At 38.7% G+C, this 27,196-nt stretch overlaps 1 protein-coding gene across 22 annotated transcripts in view; it reads left to right on the forward strand.

Annotated features, from left to right (window-relative positions):
* MAGI1 (membrane associated guanylate kinase, WW and PDZ domain containing 1) overlaps positions 1-27,196 on the forward strand; it is a 490,154-nt gene that overhangs the window by 391,049 nt on the left and 71,909 nt on the right. For 13 of the 22 annotated variants that reach the window (XM_088134393.1, XM_088134394.1, XM_088134375.1 and 10 more), the window contains 5 exons: positions 1,404-1,461; positions 7,369-7,475; positions 9,673-9,765; positions 16,579-16,764; positions 19,066-19,686. In XM_088134393.1, the coding sequence (XP_087990519.1) occupies positions 1,404-1,461; positions 7,369-7,475; positions 9,673-9,765; positions 16,579-16,764; positions 19,066-19,686 (1,065 nt within the window). Of the gene's footprint in view, positions 1-1,403; positions 1,462-7,368; positions 7,476-9,672; positions 9,766-16,578; positions 16,765-19,065; positions 19,702-27,196 lie in introns of all 22 variants that reach the window. The other 9 variants (XM_088134385.1, XM_088134386.1, XM_088134371.1 and 6 more) reach the window with 1 other exon arrangement.

The raw sequence follows: 27,196 nt of genomic DNA on the forward strand, positions 1-27,196 counted from the left end.
CCTTTCTATCTCTCTCTTACAGGTGATGCACAGAGAGAGAGAGAGAGAGAGAGAGAGAGAGAGAGAGAGATCTTTATAACACAAGCACTGTAATTGCATCACCTGTATGACAATGAAACTTTCAAATGGTATTCTTCAAGTAGTATATGAGGATTCACAATTTTTCATTAATCAAGAAAACAAATGAGTTGAATTAAAAAGGTGAACTTGGATACATAGTCCCACACTTTCTCTTTGTAGACTAAACTGTGTTTATAGAAGTATTTAAGACTTCAGTTAGCAAAATCTGCAGGCATGGAGCTCTTTGGTTTCCCCAAGCAATCCTCCGTCTCTCATTGCTGCACTCTTTCCCCCTGCAGTTATTTTAAGAGTGAAGATTACTTTATGGTGTGATTAAGGGATAATGATTCAGTGACAAGTTTTGTAACATGATAAAATGACGGTGTGTGCACAGAGATTTGCGCTGTCAGCTCTGGGATTCTGATTCATTTCAGTTGTGATAGAAATATGAAATGCCTCTATAGCTAACAGGCGCTAGCTACAAGTCAGACTTCATCGGCCCTCTACTGGAGCCTTCTCCAACCAGGTACCCTCCAGATATTTTGGGTCATCCTGGTGGAGAATCCTGGGATTTGTGGTCCCAGCACTCCAGACAGAATTTGATGTGATTTCATTTAAACTGTATTACATTAAATATAATGTGATACGTTCCTGAACATTCCATAATGTTCTACTTCTGCTATATGAAAAATTATGACTTGAGGTCAACTTTTAGAAGAGTTTTGGGAGATCACACCAAAGACTCTTGGGAGTCATTTGTTCTCTCCAATATAAAGAGTTTTAATGAGCCACCAAATCATTATTTGGTAATTTTGAATTTATTTTTAATGTGCTCTTTATTTCTTGGTCAATTTTCCTTTCGACAACACTGTAATTTTAAAGTGTTCAAATGTATTTCCACGGCAATACCAGAAACCTCTGTCCAATTGGTGGCATACTGCTTCTACTTTACAAGAGTTACACAAAAGCTCCTGAATCATGAAAGTTGCTCTCAGTCAAGATTCTTTGCACTACTACAACTTTGCTATCTTTCTGGATAAGAATTTGCATGCTCTTTACTCTAAACAGCAAAATAGGACCCAGGGATCCATGAATGTTAATTCTATTTCATGAATGCTTGGTTTCCATTCCTGAATAAATTAAAAATAAAAAGCAAGTGGATTTGTCTTAAATGGCATTTTCTTCCTGGAAAAGAAATTGTCTGTAATTCCCTGTATGTTTGTGTGTGTGTGTTTTAAATAAGGAACATTGCAGCTTTATGGAACATGGTGGGAGGGTACAGGATTTTTCTATGTGCAAAAGTAAAATGTTTCAAGAAAGGTTTCTTTTTTGTCTGTTTCTAGAACTACCTGCTGGTTGGGAAAAGATTGAAGATCCTGTATATGGTGTCTACTATGTAGAGTAAGTCCATTGTATGGATTATTTTGAACACATGCCATAGAATCGTGTTCAACTGCTATGGAAATTCACTTGAAGTTCACATTCGTTATTCAAAAAAAATTAGCAGCCTTGATTGTGTTTCCCTTTGTTTATTGTAGCGCTGTGTTTTGTTAACAGCATAAACTTGTAAAACTCCCCCCCCCCATCGGAAGGATTCTAGAAGTGAGGTAGATTCATGATGCATTGCTCGTGTGCTCCCCCTAGTGATCTTTTGTTGAAAAATCAGTATTTCAGCCTGCAAAAGAAAAAAATGTGATTCCTTAATGCAAAGAACTTGAAATAAAGCATTCTGACTAAGCTGTATTCTGGAAGAAAATGGCAAAGCTAAGGAATATGAAAAGGGTTTGGAGCTTCATATTTGGCAATGAATTCTTTAAAAATAGATGCTGTTGCCGAAAATGTAATACAGCCAGATTCCTACAATATCAATCATTACCTTTAATAATGGAGAATAACAAAAACTGCTTGTAAATGTGTAAAATCAAGGTTAGTCACAAGGAATTCTGTGGTGAACAGCTGTTCAATACAGAGTGAAAGAGCAAAGTGTAGCTTCCATATTGTTATCTCCACTGTAAATTAGCTTAATCTGGGTGACACCTCATTCTTTGAGATAATCTGTATTCAACATTAGCCACATTGCTAACTTAATAAAAATGCATTTTTAAATGTTAGTATGTTTCTATGTATAAGGGTGACTTATAACAATTTTGAATAAAAGTGAAAGGAGAATATCTTCGTTCAAAGTCCCCTACCCCATAATAAGAACATGTAATAATTTGTTGCATTTCTTTTAGCTCATACTTTCTCTGTACTATGGACAAAATTGGATAATTATTAAAATATGACATTTATTTTGTAGAAAATGCCAGGAGAAAATATTGACTAATTAATATTTGCTAAGAGAGAAAGGGAAGGAGATCCCACTATTTTCTGGACCACAATTTGCACAAGGAATTGAGCACATCCAAATGGCTGTTTCTGTTAAGTTTATATATTATGTGAGAAATTAACTAAGATGGTCTCCAAATACATGGGGGACCACAGCTTCCAGAATCCATTGGTCATGTGGGTAGGAATTCAATAAATCTGGAAGGACCAAGGTGAGAAGTGTGCTGAGATCAAACAGGGGTTGAGATCACTGTTGGACACCTGCCTGTCAGAATCTCCTTTTTTTCAACTTCTGTGCCTCCCAAAAACCTGTTTCAAAAATTGGAAGAGTTTCTGGAGTATTTTTTAATATGGCCTGAGAGGAGATGAATGAAATTGCCAAGGTTGTACTAGTTAAGTGGTTACCTTATTAAAAAAATTTCCACAAGAAATTATTTACTTTTTTTCAAGGTGAGTACATTTGGTTGCAATTTTTGTTAGTTGTACTTATATATGCTGGCTTCTCTCCAGGTAAGTGTGGGTCTCATACTAACATCCTTCAGTGTTTATACTACAACAGTAATTATGCATATGGACACGTAGTCCATGTGTGTTTGTGAGACTTTTATGTTTGTTCGTCTGACCCATTTCTTTCGGTTACACGTGCTTAGAAACAAAAGAGAAGGGGTAGGTGTTGAATTTCATACATTGTCTTCTGCAAAGCTAGAACAAAATTTACAGAGTGACGTTGACATTTTTAAATGCAACAAAAATCACTCATTTTTTTTCTTCCAGATGGATGGATCTAAAGAAAAATAATCTGCCTCAGTACTTTGATATAACGTGAGATGATAATGTGATTTTGTTTTAAGGGACAATCTATTTCAGGTTACAGACATGATGATCATGTTTGTCCTAGCAGCTGGGAAATTATATTTAATTTTAATTAGACTGTACAGGTTGCAGTAGTTCCTCGGTTGACTTTTTAATTATGTCACGTTAATACTGGTTAATGCTATGATTAATATTCTATTAACTGCCCCAAGTAGTATATATGCATTTGAAGAGAGGGATGTAATTTTTCTAATAAATAAAGAGATGCATAGAATGGCTTGATGGTTGTAGGATTTAAGTTGGGATGAAGCTGGGGGTACGGGGGGAAGGAGGGGAAGATGAGTTGGCAATACAGGTGCAGGTTATATGTGAGACAGATTTGTTGTTGTTTAGTCGTTAAGTCGTGTCCGACTCTTCGTGACCCCATGAACCATATTGCGCCAGGCCTTCCTGTCCTTCACTGCCTCCCTGAGTTTGCTCAGTTTCATGCTCATTGCTTCGGTGATGCTATCTAACCATCTCATCCTCTGCCGTCCTCTTCTCCTTTTGCCTTCAATCTTTCCCAGCATCAGGGTCTCCTCCAAAGAGATCTCTCTTCGCATTAGGTGACCAAAGTATCTGAGCTTGAGCTTCATTATCGATCCTTCCAATGAGCAATCAGGGTTGATTTCCTTTAAGATTGACTGGCAGTCCAGGGGACTCTCAAGAGTCTTCTCCAGCACCACAGTTCAAAGGCATCAATTCTTCGGCGCTCAGCCTTCTTTATGGTCCAGCTCTCACAGCCATACATTACTACTGGAAAAACCATAGCTTTGACTATGCGGATCTTTGTCGGCAAGGTGACGTCTCTGCTTTTTAATATGCTATCTAGGCTTGCCATAGCTTTCCTCCCAAGGAGCAAGCGTCTTTTAATTTCATGACTGCAGTCTCCGTCTGCGGTGATCTTGGAGCCCAAATAAATGAAGTCTGTTACTGCTTCCATTTCTACCCCTTCTATTTGCCAGGAATTGATGGGTCCAGATGCCATGATCTTAGTTTTTTTAATGTTGAGTTTCAAGCCAGCTTTTGCACTCTCCTCTTTCACCCTCATCAAGAGGCTCTTTAGTTCTTCTTCACTTTCTGCCATTAGGGTGGTATCGTCTGCATATCTGAGGTTGTTGATGATTCTCCCTGCAATCTTAATTCCGGTTTGTGATTCTTCCAGCCTGGCATTTCTCATGATGTACTCTGCATATAGGTTAAATAAGCAGGGTGACAGTATACAGCCTTGTCGTACACCTTTCCCTATTTTGAACCAGTCGGTTGTTCCATGACCGGTTCTAACTGTTGCTTCTTGGCCCGCATACAGATTTCTCAGGAGACAGGTAAGGTGGTCTGGTACTCCCATCTCTTTAAAAATTTGGCACAATTTGTTGTGATCCACACAATCAAAGGCTTTTGCATAGTCAATGAAGCAGAAGTAGATATTTTTCTGGAATTCTCGTGCTTTCTCCATGATCCAGCGAATGTTGGCGATTTGATCTCTAGTTCCTCTGCCTCTTCGAAACCCAGCTTGTACATCCGGTAGTTCTCGGTTCATGTATTGCTGAAGCCTAGCTTGTAGGATTTTGAGCATAACCTTGCTAGCATGTGAAATGAGTGCAATTGTGCGATAGTTTGAGCATTCTTTGGCATTGCCCTTCTTTGGAATTGGAACATAAACTGACCTTTTCCAATCCCGTGGCCACTGTTGTGTTTTCCAGACTTGCTGGCATATTGAGTGCAGCACTTTAACACCATCGTCTTTTAGTATTTTAAATAACTCAGCTGGAATACTGTCATCTCCACTAGCTTTGTTGTTAGCAATGCTTCCTAAGGCCCACTTGACTTCACTCTCTAGGATGTCTGACTCAAGGTCAGTGATCACACCAGCATGGACATCAGGGACATTAAAATCTTTCTTGTATAGTTCTTCTGTGTATTCTTGCCACCTCCTCTTAATCTCTTCTGCTTCTGTTAGGTCCCTGCCTTTTTTGTCCTTTATCATGCCCATCTTTGCACTAAGCGTTCCTTTCATATCTCCAATTTTCTTGTAGAGATCTCTAGTCTTCCCCATTCTATTGTTTTCCTCGATTTCTTTGCATTGTTCATTTAAGAAGGCCTTCTTATCTCTCCTTGCTATTCTCTGGAAATCTGCATTCAGTTGCTTATATCTTTCCCTTTCACCCTTGCTTTTCGCATTCCTTCTTTCCACAGCTATTTGTAAAGCCTCATCAGACAGCCATTTTGCTTTCTTGCATTTCTTTTTCTTTGGGATGGTTTTAGTTGCTGCCTCCTGTACAATGTTACAGACCTCCGTCCATAGTTCTTCAGGCACTCTGTCTACCAAATCTAATCCTCTAAATCTATTCATCACCTTCACTGTGTACTCACAAGGAATATGATCTAAGTCATACCTGAGTGGTCTAGTGGTTTTCCCTACATTCTTCAATTTAAGCCTAAATTTTGCAGTAAGAAGCTCATGATCTGAGCCACAGTCAGCTCCTGGTCTTGTTTTTGCTGTCTGTATACAGCTTCTCCATCTTTGGCTGCAAAGTATATAATCAATCTGGTTTCGGTATTGGCCATCTGGTGATGTCCATGTGTAGAGTCGTCTCTTGTGTTGTTGGAAAAGAGTGTTTGCTATGACTAGCTTGTTCTCTTGACAGAACTCTATTAGCCTTTGCCCTGCTTCATTTTGTACTCCAAGGCCAAACTTGCCTGTTATTCCGATTACTCCTTGACTTCCTACTTTAGCATTCCAATCCCCTATGATGAAAAGGACATCTTTTTTTGGTGCTAGTTCTAGAAGGTGTTGTAGGTCTTCATAGAAGCGATCAACTTCAGCTTCTTCAGCATCAGTGGTTGGGGCATAGACTTGGATGACTGTGATACTGAATGGTTTGCCTTGGATATGCACTGAGATCATTCTGTCGTTTTTGAGGTTGTACCCCATTACTGTCTTTCCCACTCTCTTATTGACTATGAGTGCAACTCCATTTCTTCTAAGGGTTTCTTGCCCACAGTAGTAGATATAATGGTCACCCGAATTAAATTCACCCATTCCCGTCCATTTCAGTTCGCTGATTCCCAAGATGTCGATGTTCAATCTTGTCTTCTCATGTTTGACCACATCCAGCTTGCCTTGGTTCATAGATCTTACATTCCAGGTACCTATACAATATTGTTCTTTACAGCATCGGACCTTCTTTTCGCTTCCAGATACATCCACAGCTGAACGTCCTTTCGGCTTTGGCCCAGCCGCTTCACTCTTTCTGGAGCTACTTGGAATTGCCCTCCGCTCTTCCCCAGTAGCATATTGGACACCTTCCGACCTGAGGGGCTCATCTTCCGGCGTCATATCTTTTAGCCTTTTAACATTGTCCATGGGGTTTTCTTGGCAAGGATACTGGAGTGGGTTGCCATTTCCTTCTCCAGTGGACCACATTTAGTCAGAACTCTCTGTCATGACCTGTCCGTCTTGGGTGGCCCTGCACGGTATAGCTCATGGCTTCACTGAGTTACGCAAGCCCCTTCGCCACTACAGGGCAGTGATCCATGAAGGGGTGAGACAGATTATATCTACCTTAACAATTCCTGTGCCTGGAACCTCTCTACTGAGGTATTTGCAACGGTGTAACTTTGTAATAAAGAATGGGTTTCCATTTTTTTAAACAGTCTTCTATCCTGAATTTATTGTGAAAGATCTGAGAATTTCCAATTGCTAATTTTAAGAGATTTTGGTTAGGACTATTACTTTACACTACTGTGTTCATAGCTTGTTAGGCAACTTTATAATTTTTTTCCCCCTTAGCAGATGAAATGCAGTTTGTGTGTTTTATGATCATCCAGTATTTTGATTAGATATTTTAGAGAAAATAATTATTTGAAACTTCACTGAGCCAAACCATGGCAGCCTATTTGAAAATCTGCTTCTTTAAAATATTTGAAAGAATATTGCTATGCCAGATAAGTTGTTCCAATTTGTAGATCAGCATTTGGCACAAAGTAAAGGAGCATTGCTCCCACAGATTTTGCATCTAACTTTTGCCCTGCTTTTTAAAAAAAAATTCTTGAGCCTCCCTTTCACTTTTGTACTTTGCACCAAGAGATTTCTTATTAACAATTGTATTTTCTTTTCTTTTTTAGTCACATCAACAGGAAAACACAGTATGAGAATCCAGTTCTGGAAGCAAAAAGGAAAAAGCAGCTTGAGCAACAGCCACCAGCACAACCACCAGCACAGCCACCTGAAGGTTGGCACCTCCTGGATAGAATCACCACTGTTGAAAGATTGGCTTAATGCCACACAGGCACACTTTCCCTAAAGTTTCATATTTTTGGTCAATCAATTTCTGGACGAGGTTGGCTTCCTTCCTGCGTGAAGACACAGGGAACCTAAAGTTACTTAACAGGAACATTTAAGACAAATAATCTACTCACCCAAACTATTATGCACCCATTATGAAAAATAATCTGTGGGGTCTGTATGGGGAATCCTCTGGGGTTGTGACTTGAAATTTGAACTTGAACTATGTGTGCTTGAGACATGCTTAAAACACTCTTTGTGGAAATGGTAAAGTACATGTTTGGTATACACAAAGTCCCATGCTCAATTCTTGTCATCACACACACACACGCACACACATAAAAGACAAAAAGATAAGGTTGCAAGGCTAGGAAAACTGTGAGTGCAGCTTCAAGCTAATGCAAGTGCATTCCGTATGCCCAAATCATCACATAATTATATTAAGATTATTCTAAAGCAAACAGAAATTATCCCAAACTAGAATAATTTGTTAAAAAAAAAGGTAATGCTTGTTCGTTTGTTTGTTTATGTATTTATTATTCTTATCTGCCCACCTGAAACCAGCTGGACTCTAGGTGGCTTACAGAGTACAGGAATTAAATAAGAAAAAATAAATGAAAAGGACTAAAAATACAAAGCTAAAAATGATCAAAATGTAATAGTGGCATTGTTACCAACCGAAGTGAATATGTGTAGCTCAGGGTTGAACTGTGGAGTCCTTGGGGTACTCTGAGCTTGGCTGTTTTCTTGCAAACGTTTCATTACCCGGCTAGGTAACATCTTCAGAGCACTGATGATGTTACCTAGCCAGGTAATGAAGCATTTGCAAGAAAACAGCCAAGCTCAGAGAACCCCAAGGACTCCACAGTAGCATTGTTATAGAACAATTCATCTCCAAAGGAAAAGCCATGTTTCACTTGTTTCTAGAAGCCCTGAGGGTCAGGGCCAAACATGCTCCTTGAGCAAGCTGTTCCAGAGGAGGGGAACTGCCATAGAAAATGCTCACTGTTGGGCTACCTCCTCCTATCAGGAGGTAGATAGAAGGAACCCTCAGTAGGTGCTGTCTAGTGGTTTGGTAGGATGGGCAGAAATTAATGGGGAAATGTGGAGAATCAAGAACTATTTCCCATGTATATGTAGCAGAATCAAGAGAATAATCTGAATAGGTAGTGCAACATAAAAGAAGCACTGATTTCTTAAGATGGATACTAAAACATTAACCCTGTAGTCTGGATATCCATAGGCTTTCTCTTTTTTCTCCATCAATCCAGCTTAGATGCTGCTTCTGCAATTACTTCTCATGATTTGGAAGAGAAATCTCAGGTTCTCTCTGCTGTCGTATACAGAAACACAGGACTTATTTATTTATTTATTTACTTATTTATTTACTTACTGATATAAGAAAGAGGGAGCAGAAAACAACATTCATTCACTCACTCACTCACTCACTTACTGATATAAGAAAGAGGGAGCAGAAAACGTTATTCCAAACATTTCCTGGTAGGCAAATTTGTTTGATAAATCATAGCTATTATGTCTCATTGGTTTTTTTCCATTGATCATTTTTCTCCATCCATTCTCTAATATGCAAAATAAATGAATATTAGGGTGGTAGTCTAAATAACTTAGGTGTATTCTAAGATCTTGTCTACCCCGGCAGTGATATGTATTGTTGCAGCTAATAAATTCTCCTGTATCTATGGCCAGTATGTTCAATTCACTGGTTAGTCTCCCATTCACATTTCCAGCTCTTGCTTGGTTAATCTCGTTGCCTACTCTTGATCAGCGTAGGCAGTTAGTTGAGGATGATGGATCGCAGTTTGCTGCTCCTCTTCCTGAGAAGTCTCTGAGGGATGCCAACAAAATCTGTTGTCACAAGTCTTCTGAGGGAAATCAAAGGAAGGGGACTGAGGCCTAGAGTCAGAATAGAGCCTGCATTAATGATGTGCAAAACAAGAGTGGTTCATTGTGGGGCTGGATCCTATATAGAAAAGCACAAAAGCAGATGATACACTTCAAAAACAATACATGAATCACTCTGCTTTGCATATCCTAGTCTGCATGTAAATCCCCTTTGGATTATAGAACTGATTTCTAATGGTTAAAATAAAAGAGTAAAACCTCTTTCTTTCTTTCTTTTTCAGAATGGACTGAAGAGAATCCCCCGCTTGCCCCTCCTGTTGTTCCAAACCATGTTCCCACTAGCCAGGAGACAGTTAGAGATGTTCCAGTACAAGGTAAATTGCTATATGGGTTATTTACTTTATTTTTAAAAAAAGAGTTAGAGAACAGCATTATTTATCCAAAACAGATCTCTTAGGACCTTCAGGAACATTCATCCCAACTTTACTCCTTCCTCGGATGGTTTGGTGTTCCCACTGACTTTCATCAACTTAGATGCTTCTGGGGTTATCACAACCACTATCGCCATCTCCAAATAAGAACACAGTACTTATTAATTCAGTATTATTAATTCCTACTATTCTCTTCATCCTAGAAAGTAACTTTCCAATAAGTTAAAGTCTGGAATAGGAAGAATAGAAAAGACCATAAATTGTACAATATAATTGTGTAAGATTATACACAATTGGCACATTTAATACCCCGCCTCCAGTGTGTCTAAACTGAACTAGACAGTGTGTCTAAACTGTTACAGAATTTCAGGCAGACATTTAGGAATATGTATTAATAAGGGATTTTTAGTGCTAACTGTGATGCTGTCTCTATTCCAAGAAAAATATTACTGTACATAATATTACATTCTTATCTGCTCATCCTTCGAAGTGCTCAGAGCAGCAATGAAATGCTCAGATTCAGGGTTTGGAAGACATTAAGGCAGGATCCTTTGTACTCCCTCTTTTCCACTGTAGTTTCCTGCATTTGTGAAATGCTGCACTTAGGACTCTACCCCTCTCAATGGTTTGGGGGTGCCAAAGTGCAATGGGAAAGGGAACATTAAAGAATATTGGGCATCTTCAGCTTGATATGAACCAGATGTATTAGTGGTATGGAAGCTCAATGTGTTATTGTATATACAGTATGTTATTAATAACATGCAACAAGAAGTGAAAGACTAAAGGGTGGGAATTCAGATGCCTGATGGCAAGGGACTATCCCCAGGGAATACCTGTGGGTATTACCACATCCCCTACTTAAGGTCTTCCTAGACACAATCAGAAACGAGGAACTGAACTAAATGGATCATTGATCTGGGCTAATTTTTGTAAACAGGTTTTTCTTTTGAAGAAGGGAAAGTACATTATCACTCTGTTTTTGATTATTTACCATTAATATCAGAAGAAAGTCTTGAAGATGTTCTGGCTTAGAATATTTGGGAATAAACAATTTAGAATTTTTTTTTTCTGTCCCTGTTGAATTAGAGTGTACGTATATACAAAGCAAGTCCTGTTACACTTTATTATTTGTTTCATTTCGATCATGTTTGTGGTTGAATAACTTCAAAGATGGTGTGGAACTCCTCCTGAGTTCCTTTGGAATTATATAAAGATAACTCTGGAGTGATTTTCTGTTATAGTAGCCAATCAAAAAGAAGACAGTCCATTCATGCAGAAAATTCTGCCTTTTAATTGTTTTCCTTTCCTGCACAGTACACAATTGCCCATTAATTAGAAATGCCAGAATAGTTGCTCTCAGATGCATCCACCTTTATGTCAGAGAGCCTGAATCAGAGTCCCAGCGTGTTTGAGTCCTTCCTAGGACTAGTTAAATGTGTGCCTGCCCCATGTAGCTAGGCTTTGGACTTCAGCTGATAAAAACTGGGGCTTTAGTTGCAGTGACTGTGTACCAGAAATACAACAAGGAACGAACACGTACAAAACGTATGCAAGGCTCGTGCGCAATGCACCCTTTTATTAAAATTTCAATATTGTTTATTTTAATTGATATTATGTAGAGTAGCAAACTGTCATGCGTATATACATGCTATGTCCTTTCAGGGTCAGCAACACAATACAGAGCATAGCAAAGGAATAAGAAATAGTAAGCCAAAGGAATTAAAAGCATAAGAAGAAAGAAAGAAAGAAAGAAAGAAAGAAAGAAAGAAAGAAAGAAAGAAAGAAAGAAAGAAAGAAAGAAAGAAAGAAAGAAAGAAAGAAAGCTAAATCTAGTTAATAGCAATACCATTCATGATGCCTTTCCATACCTTTGCAAGCCTTGCAAACAAACCAGGTTTTTGCCTCATTTATCCACCATTTCATAGATTGCCTTTTGTTTTTTAACTCCTCACCTCTCTTTCTGAAGATTTCACCATCCAACCACAACTTTCTCAGGCTTCCTCTTCATCTCCTTTGATTCACTGATTCTTCCTTCATAAGTTGTATAATTGTATAAATAAATAAAAATAACACCCCTCCATCTATTATTTTTTGTTTTAGTTTGGTTTTCATATCTTTTAATGTATTTATTGATTATTTTAGCCCTGTTGTACACTGCCCAGAGTCACTTGCTTGTGAGATGAGCTGCTATATAAATTGTATAAATAAATAAATAAAATAAGTTTTCAATTTCATTCCATATTCATTCTCTCCATGTGACAAGACAACCTCAACTAGCTTCTTCCATGCTAGTGAGTCACTTTTGTGTTCAGTCGATACTGATATAGCTCCTATTTGTTCAAGTCCCTCCTTGTTTTACCATACTGTACCAAATTCTAGCTGCCCAGAGCCACTTAGGTGAGATGGGTGGCCATACAAACAAATCAAGCCAAGCCAAGCCAAGCCAAGCCAAGCCAAGCCAAGCCAAGCCAAGCCAAGCCAAGCCAAGCCAAGCCAAGCCAAGCCAAATCAATAAGTACCTCATTCTTATTGCATTCAACTTACTTTTATGTTTCTCCTGACATACCCAACTATCACTTCCATAAGACTGGGCAGCAGTATACTCTTATGTACAACCATTGTTACTTCTTTGAACAAATATTCTTTGCACAGACCTTGTACTGCTCACTACCTTTCTACTAGCATTTGGAAATCAACATTTATTATCCATTTTCCCATGTTTTATTAAATCTTCTAACAAAGAGACACAAATTCATCTACTTGTTCTAGTTTTTCACCATTTATGTATAACATATCTGTTCTATATTCCATGCCTCTTTTCAGATCCATGCTTCTCATTGCAGCATACTCTCTATCAAACATTTGCTGCAAATTGTTTGATTCTCCACCAACAACTTGGGATTAACTGCATACGAAAGTACAGATACATTTCACATCCCCAGCTAACATTCCTCTAATGTTCCAATGGAAGAGAATATATGTAGCTCAGGATTGAACTGTGGAGTCCTTGGTGCTCTCTGAGCTTGTTGTTTGCTTGCAGACATTTCATTACCCAACTAGGTAACATCAGTGTGAGTGACTCTGGGTTTTGCTCCCTGTTTATATACAGTAGTTTGCCCTGTCACTGTTGGTGGGGGTGTGGTTTTCTCCTTGGTAGTTCCTTGATTAAGGTATTGTTTTCTGCTTGATTGTTTGTCTGGTATTAATCCCTGCTTATCTGGGTGTTGGTTGCTGGAGAGGATGTGTTCTGGTCATTTGTTTCCTTCTTAGCTTTTTTTATTGTCTCTTTTGAATGGTGTGTAAATGTGGCTTATCTCTACATGTCTAGTGACAGCTGATTTGTCTGAATGCCAAGCTTCCAGGAATTCCCTGGCATTTTTGGATTTAGCTTGGTCTAAGATGCTGACAGTTTCCCAGTTGAAACTATGATTGAGTCTGTCCATGTGTTGTGAGATTAAAGAGTTTTCATCACGTCTTCTGACTGCTAGTTGGTGTTCATGGATGCGCTCTGTAGTCTTCTGCCTGCTGTCCTACATAGTGGCTGTTACAGTCCTTACACTATATGTTGTAAATGACTCGTTTTTTCTTCTTGGGCTACTGGGTCTTTTGGTTTGCTTAAGATGTTTTGGAGGGCTTTAGTTGGTTCGTGTGCTACAGTAATGCCACGTGGTTGTAATAGTCTGTCGGTTGTTTCTGAGGTGTTTCCAATATATGGCAGTGTTATCCTTTTTATATCTTGTGTTGCTTGTGCTGTAATGTGGTCAAGCACTTTTTGATAAACTTGTGTGGGAATCCATTTTGTTGGAGGCTGTTGTATAGGTGTTCTTTTTCCTTATTCTGGTGAGTTCTGGGTTGCTGCAGTGCATTTGTACTCATCTGAATAATGTTCTTACATAGTTCCTCTTGTGGGATGTTGGGTTGTTACTTTGATAATGGATCAATGTGATCAACCAATGGATCACATTGGTTAATGTGGGTTATTTTTTTGATAGACTTGCATTTCTAATTTGCCGTTGTTTCCTATGGGATTGTCACCTGCTAGGGTTTTGGAAATGGATGTTTTCAGTATCCACCCCCACCTCCACCCCTCTTTGGAACTCCCTCCTGGCAGATATTCAATCAGGTTCATCCTTCTTGAGCTTCAGGAAAATTATGAAGATTAACCTGTTCCATCCTGCCCATGTAGTAATTGAAGTTGGGGTTTATAGGCAAATGACATTTGTATTTTGGGGTTTTCATATTTTAATCCTTTTATTTTTATATGTAGTTGGGGTTTGGGTATCATTATTTTATAGGCTGACATTGTTAACTTTCCAGAGCTTTTGAGAATGGGTGGCCTACAAGCAAAATGAACAAATAAACAAGTAAATAAAGGTACACTTATTACCATGCATAATTCTGGAATATACTTCAACGTATCTATCGTTAGGGAAATAACTGTCAGTCACAGCTTGCCATGTCAATTTAGGATCAGCACCAACCTCATCTGTATCATTTCTACAATTCTGCATGCTTGGATTTTGTTTTCTACTTTTATTTTTATTTGCTCATATTTGATGCACATAGGATAGGCTAAAAACATTCAGCTGATCTGGTACTCCTGTTTGATCATGCTTTCTAAAGCAAATGGGAAAAAATTACTTTAGAACTACCATCCACATTTCTTCTTAAAGATTTGGTGGATGTGGTTATGAATATGATAAAAGATAGAAAGAGAGAGAGATCCTTAGCTCAATAGTTATGCTGGTCTATGTAATAAAGATTTGATTTGATTTGGTATCTTAACAGTAGAACACATGGTGTTCTAAGTCCAGGGTTCTTTCCCAAGAATATTTGAGCCCTGTTCAGGTGTTTAGTTCCTCAGTCCACCTTGTTTCTACCCCATCAACAATACTTCTGTGATGTGTGTAGAAGAAAAGCTTGTATGTGAGCAACGGTATATTCGTAGGCTTTTTCCCTACGGAGACTTGACCTCATTTGAGTAGCATGGCAGGTTGGGAATGCGTATAACTTACCTAGAAAGCTCACACAGTGTGTTCTTCTTTTTTTGGTAACCCCCTGAATGGGACTCAAGTGATACCAGGAAATCACTTAAAATCACTGAAACCCTGGTGGTCTGGTTTTATTCAGGATGTCTTCATATGTTCATACATCAACTGCCTGGGAAAGCCACAGCTATCAAAACAATATCACCACATTCTCCATATTGCCCTGGTTATAAGTACAATCAGTCATTTTTATCATAAACGTACTTCATCTCTGCATGTATAACCACCCCTAAACCCTTTGGATTTTTTTTATTTGTTAGTATTATCTAACTAACCAGTAGAAGACATAATAGGAGCCCACTGCAGCTAAAAGCTAGTTGTATTAATAAGACAATTCTGTAGCTTACAAATGTCATTTCATTATAACACTCTTTGTTATCTTCTTCCTGGGTAGAATATTACTCTGTTAATTCCAGTACAAGATTCTTATTGCAAGCCTCCTCCTTACAACTAATCGTATTTAGGGATGTGCTAAATGTGCCAAACATGAACTGTTCTGTACATGAAGAAACTGGTTTTGGGTGGTCTGTACTTGGTTCAACCATTTTAGTTCATGTGTGAAAAGAAATGGAGCTCTTTTGTTCAGAGAGAAAATAGTTTTTTGTGTGGGGAGGTACAGGGAGAAAATGAAGGACTTTAGCCATTATGTACTGGTATGTGGCAATGACCTTGGGACAGGAGGAAGAGCCACAGACTAGACAACACTCTGATAAACAAAATTTAATTGGAAGAAGAGATGGGGCTGGAAAAGCATCTCAGAAGGGACCCTCCATAATTTTCTGGAGAGTAAAAATGAGGGATGGGAGGAGTATTTTGAGACTTACAAGATTAATGTTAGCCCTTTGAGGTAGTCCAGTCAAGAAGCATGAAAATGAATACTAATTTTGCCTTTATTGTAAGGTTACAGAATCTTGCAAGTATTCTGAAAGTACCCCTCCCGTCCCTCACTTTTACTCTCCCAAAAACTAGGGAGGGTCCCTTTTGAGACTCTTTCTCCACTCCTTCTCCTTCCGACTTAAATTTTGTTTATCAGACTGTGGTCTAGGCTGCAGCTTTTCCTCCTATCTCCCAAGGTCATTCCCACATCCCATTCCAAGGGAAAGGAAAAGTGCAGGGAAGATTGGCTGATAGGCCAGTGGGATAAGTCATGCTGCAATAGCAGCAGTGTTGGTGACTGAGGGGAGGGAGGGAAGGAAGCCTGAGAAGATTAAGGAATGGGTAGGCCTATGGCAGGTGTCATACTGGGGCATCAGTGATAGCAGCCAAGTGAAAAAAGCAAGGTACTGAGAACATTGAGAAGTGGCAGGCCAATACAATGCTGCGAACTGCAGGAAGTGGGGAGTGGTGCACATCAGATTTGCCTTTCTGTGCCTGGCTGAACTTTATTTCATCTGAAACCTGGAACAACCAATGTTTTCTGGATTTCAGTTCTGCTGAGTTATGGCTGCCCTCAAAATTATTTAGCAGAACCCCCGGGTTGGTCCTGAGTTTGAAACAATATATTTTCCCATTTCATACACACCCATAGTGCTCTTCAATGTTTGAGGGTCTGAAGAACTTCTCAGAAGAGGAGAGCTCTGTCAGGTTCTAACATTTACTCCTTCTGAGGGTTGGTTCATTACGTTGCTGGAGGAAGTTAGAGAAGGATACTGTAGAGAAATGAGTGCATTTATTTTTCCCAATTCATAAACTTCTGAAACTTTCACAGCAGGGAAACCATTTTTCACCCGGAATCCATCTGAACTGAAAGGGAAGTTCATTCACACCAAACTGAGGAAAAGCAGCAGAGGCTTTGGCTTCACGGTGGTCGGCGGAGACGAACCAGACGAATTTCTCCAGATAAAGAGTTTGGTGCTTGACGGGCCTGCAGCACTGGATGGCAAAATGGAAACAGGTAGCTTGTCAGGCAGGAGAGGAAACTCCTGGTTTCTCTGCTTTACTTGGAGATCAGCCGTGGAAAGACAGTGTAGTCACCTGAAATTCAATCATCTTAGTTTGCCTTAATTTCTTTCTGAAAGCAAAGGAAGGGAAGTAACACGGTCCTTGAGATAAAATATAGAAGTTCCATTCCATAGTTTTGTTCCACACTGTTTACAGTACATTGTTCCAGCTGTTCTGGGTGCTGTGAGTGCCTCATTCTAAAAATCATGATTGACGGGGTTTTTTCCCTCTACAAAACTTCATGTCAGCTGCTATGATAGCTACCATTGGTGAAAACTAGATGAAATAAGGGGAAGCCAGTTTGGTGTAGTGGTTAAGGTTCCAGGCTAGAAACTGGGAGTTCTAGTCCTGCCTGAGACACAAAGCCAGCTGGGTGATCTTGGGCCAGTCACTCTCTCTCAGCCCTAGGAACGAGGCAATGGCAAGCGACTTCTGAAATCTTGCCAAGAAGACTGCAGAGACTAGTCCAGGCAGTCACCAGGAGTTAACACTGACTCAAAGGCATTAAAAGAAAAAGGAGGAGGAGGGATAGAAATAATAGAGAGCAGCCATCATATAGTACATAACTCAGCCTCTTTACATCTAACCGTCCTCAGTATCTAATTAAAATCATGAAATATTCAATCAAGAGCACCTTTAATTAGTAAAATGCTAGGGAAAGCTTCGTATTCTACCAGAATCTAAACCTCAATGGTTCTATTCTGGGCAAAGTTTTTTTTTTCTTTTTTAAAGAAAAGATAATGTGTGTTTCTGTTTTCAAAAAAACCAAGGAGGTTTAAAGCCATACCAATTTAGCAGCAAAATATTACAATCTGCATTCTTAATAGGCATAGCAGAGACTCAAATCTAAAAGTCTCAGTCTACTCTGGAACAGATGCTGTGTCAAGACCAAAACATTCTGCCATTCTTATAGGCAGAATTCAGAGCAAAATCCTTCACTATTTAAGTCATAATTGAACTCATACAATGTAGTACTGCTGCACTTAGCAACCGTTTTGAAGGGAAAAAAACATATTAGAGCTTAGAAATACAAACAGTAAATTTCCAGGACACTGAAGGATAATCCCACATCTACTTAAAACCAGCAGGCAAACGAGTTTTATGTAAGCATTTCTTTTTCAGAATACAAACATGGAAATATTTCTTCCCAAGTGAACTGAACTGTAACCCAATCTATCAAAATTATTTTTGAGATACTTTAAAGCAGCTAAAAAAGAATTCCCTAATCTCTATTATTGGTTAAAAGTGAAGCTGTCTGCTGAAACAAGTGTAGTCTTTTCCAGTCATCAAGAAAATGATTCTACATTTTTGAAAGTATTTCCCAACAAGTTAGTTTATTTTCAAACAAGAATGAAAGTTCCATTACTATAGGAATAGTTGATGATTTCCATGTTGAAATACATTTACTGTTATAACAATGTTCCCTCCAGTTTATGTGTCATGCTAACATTATTCCCACTTTCTTCATGGGGAAAGGAAGGGGAATCCAAGGAAAATAATTAGCCTTGTTGATCCAATGGGAACTTTTATCCAGTGGTGACATTCTATTGGTAGAATTATGTCCATTAGCAGAATGGATTCTTTTTCCTCCCCCCGTTCCCACAATGTACCAAAAATGCTGTGCAGGAGGAATTCCTGGTGTGTAAGTAGGATACACACAAAACATTGGATTCTATCACCCACAGAGTTAAACACAGATCTAAACCCAGTATTTTGTCCCCAGGAGCTCATGAGCTTAGTTATATAAGATCATTTCTGATTTTTTCTGTGTAGCTCTAAATTATATGAATATTCTGCTTCGGATTTATTGCCTCCTTTTCTCACAGTCTCTGAATTTGTGGTGATGGAAAAATGGGTATATAAGTATTAGTTGCACAAAAAAGAAAAAATGTTATAATATCCTAATAGATAATGCTCAACTTTGTTGAGCTAAAGTTACTCTTTGGATTCTAGCACTAAACATTTCTCTGTTACATAGCATTGTGGGATGATGATGATGATGATGATGATGATGATGATGATGATGATGATGATTGCCCTGAACAATGCATTAAAAAAAACCTGATTACCAAAAGTTTTTAACTCTGGATGTTTGGTTTCCAAATCTTTTCACCAGTATATATTTGGTAGAACCACTACTACTAGTACTACTACTTGCTTCTCTTCCTCCTCCTTCCTTTTGCTGTACTTTAATATGCTGAAACAAGAAGCTTGTATGTATAAACTAACAGAGTTTCAACCATTTGTTCTATAGGAGATGTTATTGTCAGCGTGAATGACACATGTGTACTGGGCCATACCCATGCCCAAGTGGTCAAAATCTTCCAGTCAATTCCTATTGGTGCCAGTGTGGACCTAGAACTGTGCCGAGGCTATCCTCTGCCTTTTGACCCAGATGATCCCAACACAAGCCTGGTGACATCTGTGGCCATTTTGGATAAAGAACCAATCATTGTGAATGGGCAAGAAAACTACGACTCTCCAGCAAGCCATGGTAGTAAAACAGGGAAAGTAAATGGGATGAAAGAGCAAAGGCCTAGCAGTCCCACTGAGGTTTCTTCCAATGGATCCCACGGCTACCCCAACGACACAGTATCTTTGGCTTCTTCTATAGCAACGCAACCTGAACTCATAACTGTACATATAATTAAAGGGCCAATGGGCTTTGGCTTTACTATAGCAGACAGTCCTGGGGGTGGGGGACAGAGAGTGAAGCAAATTGTTGACAGCCCAAGATGTCGAGGCCTAAAAGAAGGGGATCTTATAGTTGAAGTCAACAAGAAGAATGTGCAGAATCTAACTCACAACCAAGTTGTGGATATGCTGATTGAATGTCCTAAAGGAAGTGAGGTGACGCTGCTGGTACAACGAGGAGGTACGTCCCAAATAGGTATTCTTTAAAATTTAATATCAATCTGCTCTATTTAAAACATTTGTGTTTAAAAGTATGTAACTAGTTTAAATTGGCTAAAATATTATAGCGATTGGCTTTTAATATAAATATTTCAACAGCATTGTAAACATGTACAAAATAATGCATAACCTTATTTTGAGTTAAGCCCGGTCCTGATATTTAACTCTTTGTATCTGTAAATGCATTATGAAAAGAAAATTGCCCGTAGTGTTGTTGTTTTTTCCAGATATAAACACTACATAGAAATTGATGGTTTTATTACAACCATAGGTGGCATTTAAACTTTCTTGACCTGAATATGATTAGATGGGGGTTGGTTGGTTGGTTGGTTGGTTTGCTTGCTTGTTGAGCAAAACAAGCTTCATGAAAAAATTGAACTTGTCAGTCAGCTGATTTTTTAATGTGTCTCATTTCTGTCTAATCTTCTAGTACCATTTCAGTTGATCATCTTATTACAGAATCATAAGAAGGGATTTGCTATCACCTTGCTTCAGTTACTGTGCTCACCTTCCTATTACTGCAGTGAAGTTCACTTAATTCTTGGTACTTAAATACATTTTTATTTCTCTGTGTTCTCCAGTGCTTTGATGTATGAAGAAGAGCCATTCATCTTTGGACTCCATCTATCTTTTTTCACAGAGTACTTCCCAAGTTGCCTAGAAATAGAAATAGGCAATATTCTGGGCTTGTGGATGCAATTGGATATTTGTGTGATTGTGAGATCTTCTCATAAAATAACATGGGGGGTTGGTTATTTGCAAAATGGTTGCTAGGGTGGATATGGCCATCATAGATTATTGATTTATCAAAAGGGAAACTAGTGGGTTTGCTTCTTCTCTAGCTTGGAACTATTAGAATATTTCTACTATTCCAGCTTACCTTATTATTTTAATTTTTCAAGAAAGCCTATGGAGTCCACATGGGACCAAAAGGCAATTTTGGATGGGATGATGATGTTGATGATGATGATGATGATGATGATGATGATGATGATATTGACTCTGCTGAGTATCAGAGGAGGGATTCATTAGCACATGAGTACTTATGGTTACCACATTGCCTATTCTGTAGCATGTAGCCTTGAAAATAATTTCTATATTCCCACATAGGTTGTACTGTTTGTCTAGTTTCTTTAGCAAAGGTGGGCATTCTCATCCCGGAAGGTGCATGCAGTCACACCGTATTTGTGACTGCAAACCCCAACCTCAGGTCAGGCAGGCTGATATTTCAGAAGTGTTTCTTGGATGAGAGATTAACAGATGAAATGATGCCTTAAACCTTGCAGAATTTAATTGCACCTGTTTCATCCTTTGAAACCTTTGAATCCCTCCAACCGTTGGATCAATTTTTCCATTTGGAGAGGCTAAGAGACTAAATGTGTGCCTTTAGCCACTACACATTATAATGCATGCATTTCATCCCCTTCATCTTCCTCTCCAAAGTCAAACACGGGTCTGAAAATAACTCTGCCAGTTATCCCATAATAATATTTCTGGTCATTCCTCCTGTGCCCCCAAGTATAGCACAAAGCGCAGCCTCCAGACAGAAAACACCCCCAGGGTGCTGATCACCCTCTGTTCTAGTGACTTTGTAATAAAATATTCTCCATTTTTATTCATTGCACTGATCATTCTTCAAGACCTTGGTAACGTTTAATCACCTGCAGCTCTTTGAATTGGCTTCATCTCTCTTTAGGACATCTCTCCATCTAATTCTCTTATCTGCAACACCAAAATAACAAGCAGATCATTGGAAATGCTGGTCATTCTTTATCTCTGATGTTCACTATTGGTGTGTGTGTGTGTGTATCTGTGTACTTCACTGTTTTTGTCCCTATAGTGGGATTTCTCAATTCGGTATCATAGATGATGCCAGAGATTATCACATTTTGCTTGAACAGTGTTGATATCTATTGTCATTCTTGAATGGCTTGAGTATTTTAGAATTCAGTTACACAGTAAAAATCTTACCCTAGACATTGGAAGAGACATTGCAACTGCCAACTTTAAAATCCAGTAGTACTGATCTGCCCCATTTTAGCTTTCTATATTATTTTTGAGGACACTTTTATAAGAATGATGCAGGAAGAGCAAGGGGTGGAAATCCCTATTTCTATGGTTCCAACTCCAAAATGGGAAACTTACATTATGGCAGACATCATGACTGGCTAAAGTTGCCTGTCTGCTTGTTGTCTTTATTAGTATAAGGGCAGACAGACAAGACAGCTTAGAACTGGCCTGAGGAAAGTGGTATCCTATGTATGATTTACAGTATCGTGGCGTTTCCATGCCCAGTGAACCAGTGCTATATAGAAAAAAATGGGCATTGCATTTATAATTTCTATTGTATAGGCATATTTACAGCACGCTCAAAGTTTTAAGGGCATCCTTGACTTTTCCAGAGCTGTTTTAGATAAATAAGATAAACAAAAATACAAGAATAATGCTGCAGTACTTTTTAGTAGATGGGTGGAAGAGGATATTTTGACAGACGTCACTCATTCTGTCAGTGAGAAAAGCTTCACTTGTTAAAACTCCTCCTTCCCCACAACCCTGTTCTTTTTTCATTTCTCTTCCACCTGTTCTTTCCTCAGTTGTGCTGCCAGAACCAAAAGTTCATATGGTATAATTTCTCATTTTTGTGGGGCTTCCTCTGGGAAGGATTTCTGGCTCTTGGTTTATGATCAGACTCTTTCTCTGTCTCCCTTGAAGTACATGGCTGTTTGGGCTGCCTCTCCCTCTGATGTCCATTTGGAGGGAGACCTGGGAAAAGCCTCTTTCTTAGCTGGTGGTTTTATTGACATGCCATTTCTGCCCAGTCAGGCTCAGACAACATCCTCACCATAGCACAAAGCTGGTGTTCAGAGATGCACCGAGGATTCTTCAGTTATGATTACAAATCAGGCTGAAAAATATCAGAAAGATATGTGTAGTAGATGTGACAAGCTTAGCCAGCTCCAAGCCACTGGTGTCTCTTCACAATTATGCTTGTCTTTTAAAATTCAAGACACATATCCAGGGAAAGCATAGTCTGTAAAATATTTACGATAATGGAGCCACCATTGGAATTTTGATTCCCAGTAATTAGATCACTTGGGCCAACAGACTCTTACCGCTGCTACTACAGTGAGGAACAAGGAGATGGTGAATGCAGGAGAAAACAGTATGAAGTTCCTTCTGTAAATTAGCATTCTGAAAACTCCTTTAATGCATTATCAAATGCACTATCCCCCCAACTAACTGATAAAATAAGTTTGTCAGTTCTGATAGGGTTAATTTCTAAGTTTTCATAGGAAATTTGATTATACATTTGGGATAGGTGCCTGCACCATTGTGTGAGATCAGTGGTATCTATCACTTCCGAAGGGCATCAGTACATGAAGTATAATAAACACAAAAGCTTAAACAGAATTACGAGGATGCTGTTTTGTGTGAATCAGTTACTTACATTTATCAGCTGTATTATCATAATCCCAGCAAAATATGTGGTTGAAGTTATTAAGTCACAGAGATTGTTATTTCAAATAAACAGTAAAGGAAATGTAATTCTGGAGAAATATCGCAATGTATGAATAGTTGGGAATCTTTTTAACTAGCTTTGCATTGCCCTCTTCTAAACTAAAAACAAAAGAAAAGAAAAAAAAGGATGCTTATTTGAGCAGAAAGTCATGTTATTCATTTCTCTTTCTTCATGGAAATGGCTATGGATGCTTTGGTATAGCTGATCTATCCATCTGACCATGATTACAAGTGAACATAGAAAACTATTTGAATAAAATAATGGCTTACTCTATGTATTTTAACATGTTATTTTTCTTGGGAATCAGCATACAGTACAGGAGTATGCATATCTTGGAATATATATCTAGATATATCTTCTATCTCGGTGCTTAATCTAGATGTTTGGAAACAACACTATTAACTGACTGACTACAAGCTGGGTTAGAACAGTTCTATAAACTTTATTAAGTAATTGCCAATATTTAGTGTATCAAATCTTGGTTTAATAAGCCAAGCTAATGCATATTACTCTACATAACCTCTTAGTTTCCAGTTTGTTTTTCCATTCTTACAAGCAAGAAAAGAAGCCAGGAGTGTTCCTATTATGTCAAAAGTGAGAGCTATATTTCATTACTTCCAAATGAGCCAGATGTGATGGATTGCAGAAGAGAGCAAGGTTCTCAGGAAGGTGATGCATTCCAGGAAGGGCAGAGAGACAAGACACAATACAGTCCGGAGCAGGAGTGTGAGGAGTGTAAGAGGTTTAGAATAGCCACTCCCTAGAATTTCCTGATTGGCCGTGACCCTCTGGATGGGATCCCCAAAATGGCCTCTAAATCTCCCAAGGAAATTCTTAATTAATGTCCATTAATTAACATCTTGCACTGGGTAAGGAAGGTTCTTAATTGATTGACTTCCCCCCCATATTTCTCTGGTAAGCTGCCATGAGAGCGCAAGAATACTGGCTGTGCCCCTACTGCCAGTCTGGTTGCAGGCTATTGGGTGTTTTGACTGAGCTGTTGCAACAACTGCATCATTGTGGCTTGTAAATTATTGACCTGTGTGTCCACTTGCTGCTGATGCTGCAGTAAGGCTGCTACTAGATGCTGTGGAGTTATCGGTGCCCCTTGAGGATTCATGGACATGCTCAATTTTTCCTTCTTGTTGGGAGTATGAGTCTGGCAAGATTGATGTCAGGCCCAATCCAAGAACAACAGGGAAACAGTTCATCCAAATTCAGTTCTTTAATTACTTACACCATATCAACAGAATCTTGCCACACTAAATCTGTACTACTGCAACTAATGGATATACCCTGGGAGATTCTAGGGTGCGACTATTCTAAACCTCTTACACTTCCCATGCTCCTGCTCTGGACTGTGTTGTCTCTTGTCTCTCTATCCTTCCTGGAATGCGCCCCCTTCTTTCTGAGAACCTTGCTCTCTTCTGCAATCCACCATATCACATGCACACACTTCATAGATCCATTCCATCACACAGGATTTGGAAGCAAACCTTAACCATGACTTTATTATCTACAAACTAGTTTTGAGAAACAGGAAGTTACAATTCACTGAAATTTCCTCACTAATTGAAGAAGTGAGATGGGAGCAAAGGGGATTCATTGCAAAACACGAAGATCTGGATCTCCACCCATCCACAGTCATAGTCTTGAACTGGAGAAGATTTGGGTTTATATGAAACTTCTTAAGAGTGGTTGTCCTGCCAAAATCACCCCAAGACTGCAGCATAAAATCATTCATTAAGTCATAGAGAACCCATAACATCCAAGGATCTTTAAGACTCTGTTGCTCTGGTTAAACTCGGTGTTTGTGATTCTATCATTAAAAAAAAAAACCCACTGGATAAAAATATGATTCATAGAATAAGGCAGAAGCCATTGCTTACTAAGAAGAACGTTAATGCTTCTCTCAAGTTTGCCAAAGTGCTCCTGGACTACCCTCTAGTCTTCTGGAGGTATATTCTGTGGACAGATACAGTACATCAAATTATCAGACTACATGTCTACAATTATGTTTGATGATGACCAAACACTGCCATCAACAATAAGAATCTCATACTGTTTGTTAAGCATAGAGGTAGAACATTATGGTTCAGGGATGATTTGCTGTCTCAAAATCTAGGCAGTTTGCCATCACTGAAGGAAAGATTAATTTTGCTTTGTATGAGAGAATTCTGCAGGAAAATATTAAGCCATCTGTCTTGTCAAGTGCAAGTGGGTCAGGTAGCAAGACAACGGAGCCAAGTATGCAGGCACATCTACAAGAGAATGGATGATGAAGAAGAAACTCATGGCCGTAGAATGGCCAAGTCAATGTCTGGATGTAAACACCACAGAAATATTATGAGAGGACCTGAAATAAGCCATTCATGCTAGAAAACCCTCAAATGTTACTGAGTTGTAGAAGTTGGCCTTGGAGAAACGGCCCGTAATTCTTACAAGTATTCTGATCACTGCTTATTGGAAGTGTCTGGTTGCAGTTACTGGAGATAAAAGTGGTGCAACCAGTCACTGACTCTAAAGAGGCAAATACTTTTTTCATTTTGGCATATCACATGTTGACTTCATGTCTGAAATAAATTAAACAAGCACCAAACTTTATTATTTATTCAGTCAGACTCCTTTTATATATCAGTAATCAGTAGTGTACAGTATGTGTGTGGCGTGCATCACTTATTCCTTAGGAACCTGTACCTTAAGAACCAGTTTTGGGGTTATGCAGTCTCTTAATCTTGGCAACATTTTCATTTTCTTTGCTCACCCCTGTTGTATTTTGCTGCTGTTAAGCTTCTCTTCCACATAGAATTTGTCTTCCTCATCCCACATCTTAAACTTTTGACATTTTAGAGTGTGGGACATTCTAGTATGATTTTTCCCTTTCCATATTGGTAAATATTAATTTGTCCCTCCTTACAGCTAACTTTTTTTAAAAAAATCCTCCCCCAGAATATCTCTTTGACCCTTCTGAACTGCAAACACTCACAGCTTTGATTCAAGAACTGATTGATGTTTTCAGACACATATTTATTTAAAACTTGATAGCTCATCCTTACTTTTTAACAACTTACAAACTGCTGATAGTGTATATAATTCACTTTCCATTGATTTCAAAAATTGTAGCTCCTTTAATAATGTCATTTAATTGAAAGCAATTATTGTAGAAAAAGTAGATTGCACATGGAATAGACAATCAGAGGACACAGGCCTGCAGTGTATATAATTCTATAGCGGAACTTCTATTCTTGATTTAAAACTCAAGCCTGTTAGTGAAATTACTGCAAGATTATGCTGATCTACAAAGATAGCCTTAGAGTTTGTGGAAAGTCTGAAACTATACCTATCAGCATCTATCGGCTTTGCAAAGTTCTCTGTAATTTGTGGGCTTAAGTCCAATACTGGATTATTTCTGGTGCATCCTAGTTTATTAAGCATAGCTATGTGTGAATGTTGTTCTCATGCCTTTTCATGGATTTGTGGGTTAATTAATAATAGTTTAAATTTAGTTATCAACTGAAATAGAAATATGCAAAAGTGTACTTTATACAATTGGAACAGACCAGGATCACAAACTGTAGAAATCAGAGTTTGCTCCAATCCCAATAGCAATTTTCCTGCTTTGGAGATAATGGGAAGTTATGCTTAATTAACTCAGGAAGTGCTCAGATGTGAGGCATGTATGGAAATTTTGGCACATGGCTTTGGTATAGCTCAGCTGAACATCCTAAGTTTAGCTGTACAGTCTTAGTCAGATTAATCTGTTGGTTCATTTAATAAGTAAATTTGTAAAAGATAACATTTTTAAAACTGTGGTGCTTAACATGTTTATAAGAGAGATGGAGACAAAAATGTATGAGTGTCAAGGCTTACCCTCTAATCACTTCCAGAATGAGAACAGTCCTTTCTGCCCCTAGACGAGAGTCTTCCAGGAAGCAAACAATACCCACTGACA

This window comes from Python bivittatus, unplaced genomic scaffold (genome assembly GCF_059951505.1).
Source record: "Python bivittatus isolate LINGU-HERP-01145 unplaced genomic scaffold, Pbiv_v1 ctg000080_np1212, whole genome shotgun sequence".
In the NCBI taxonomy this organism is placed as follows: domain Eukaryota; kingdom Metazoa; phylum Chordata; class Lepidosauria; order Squamata; family Pythonidae; genus Python; species Python bivittatus.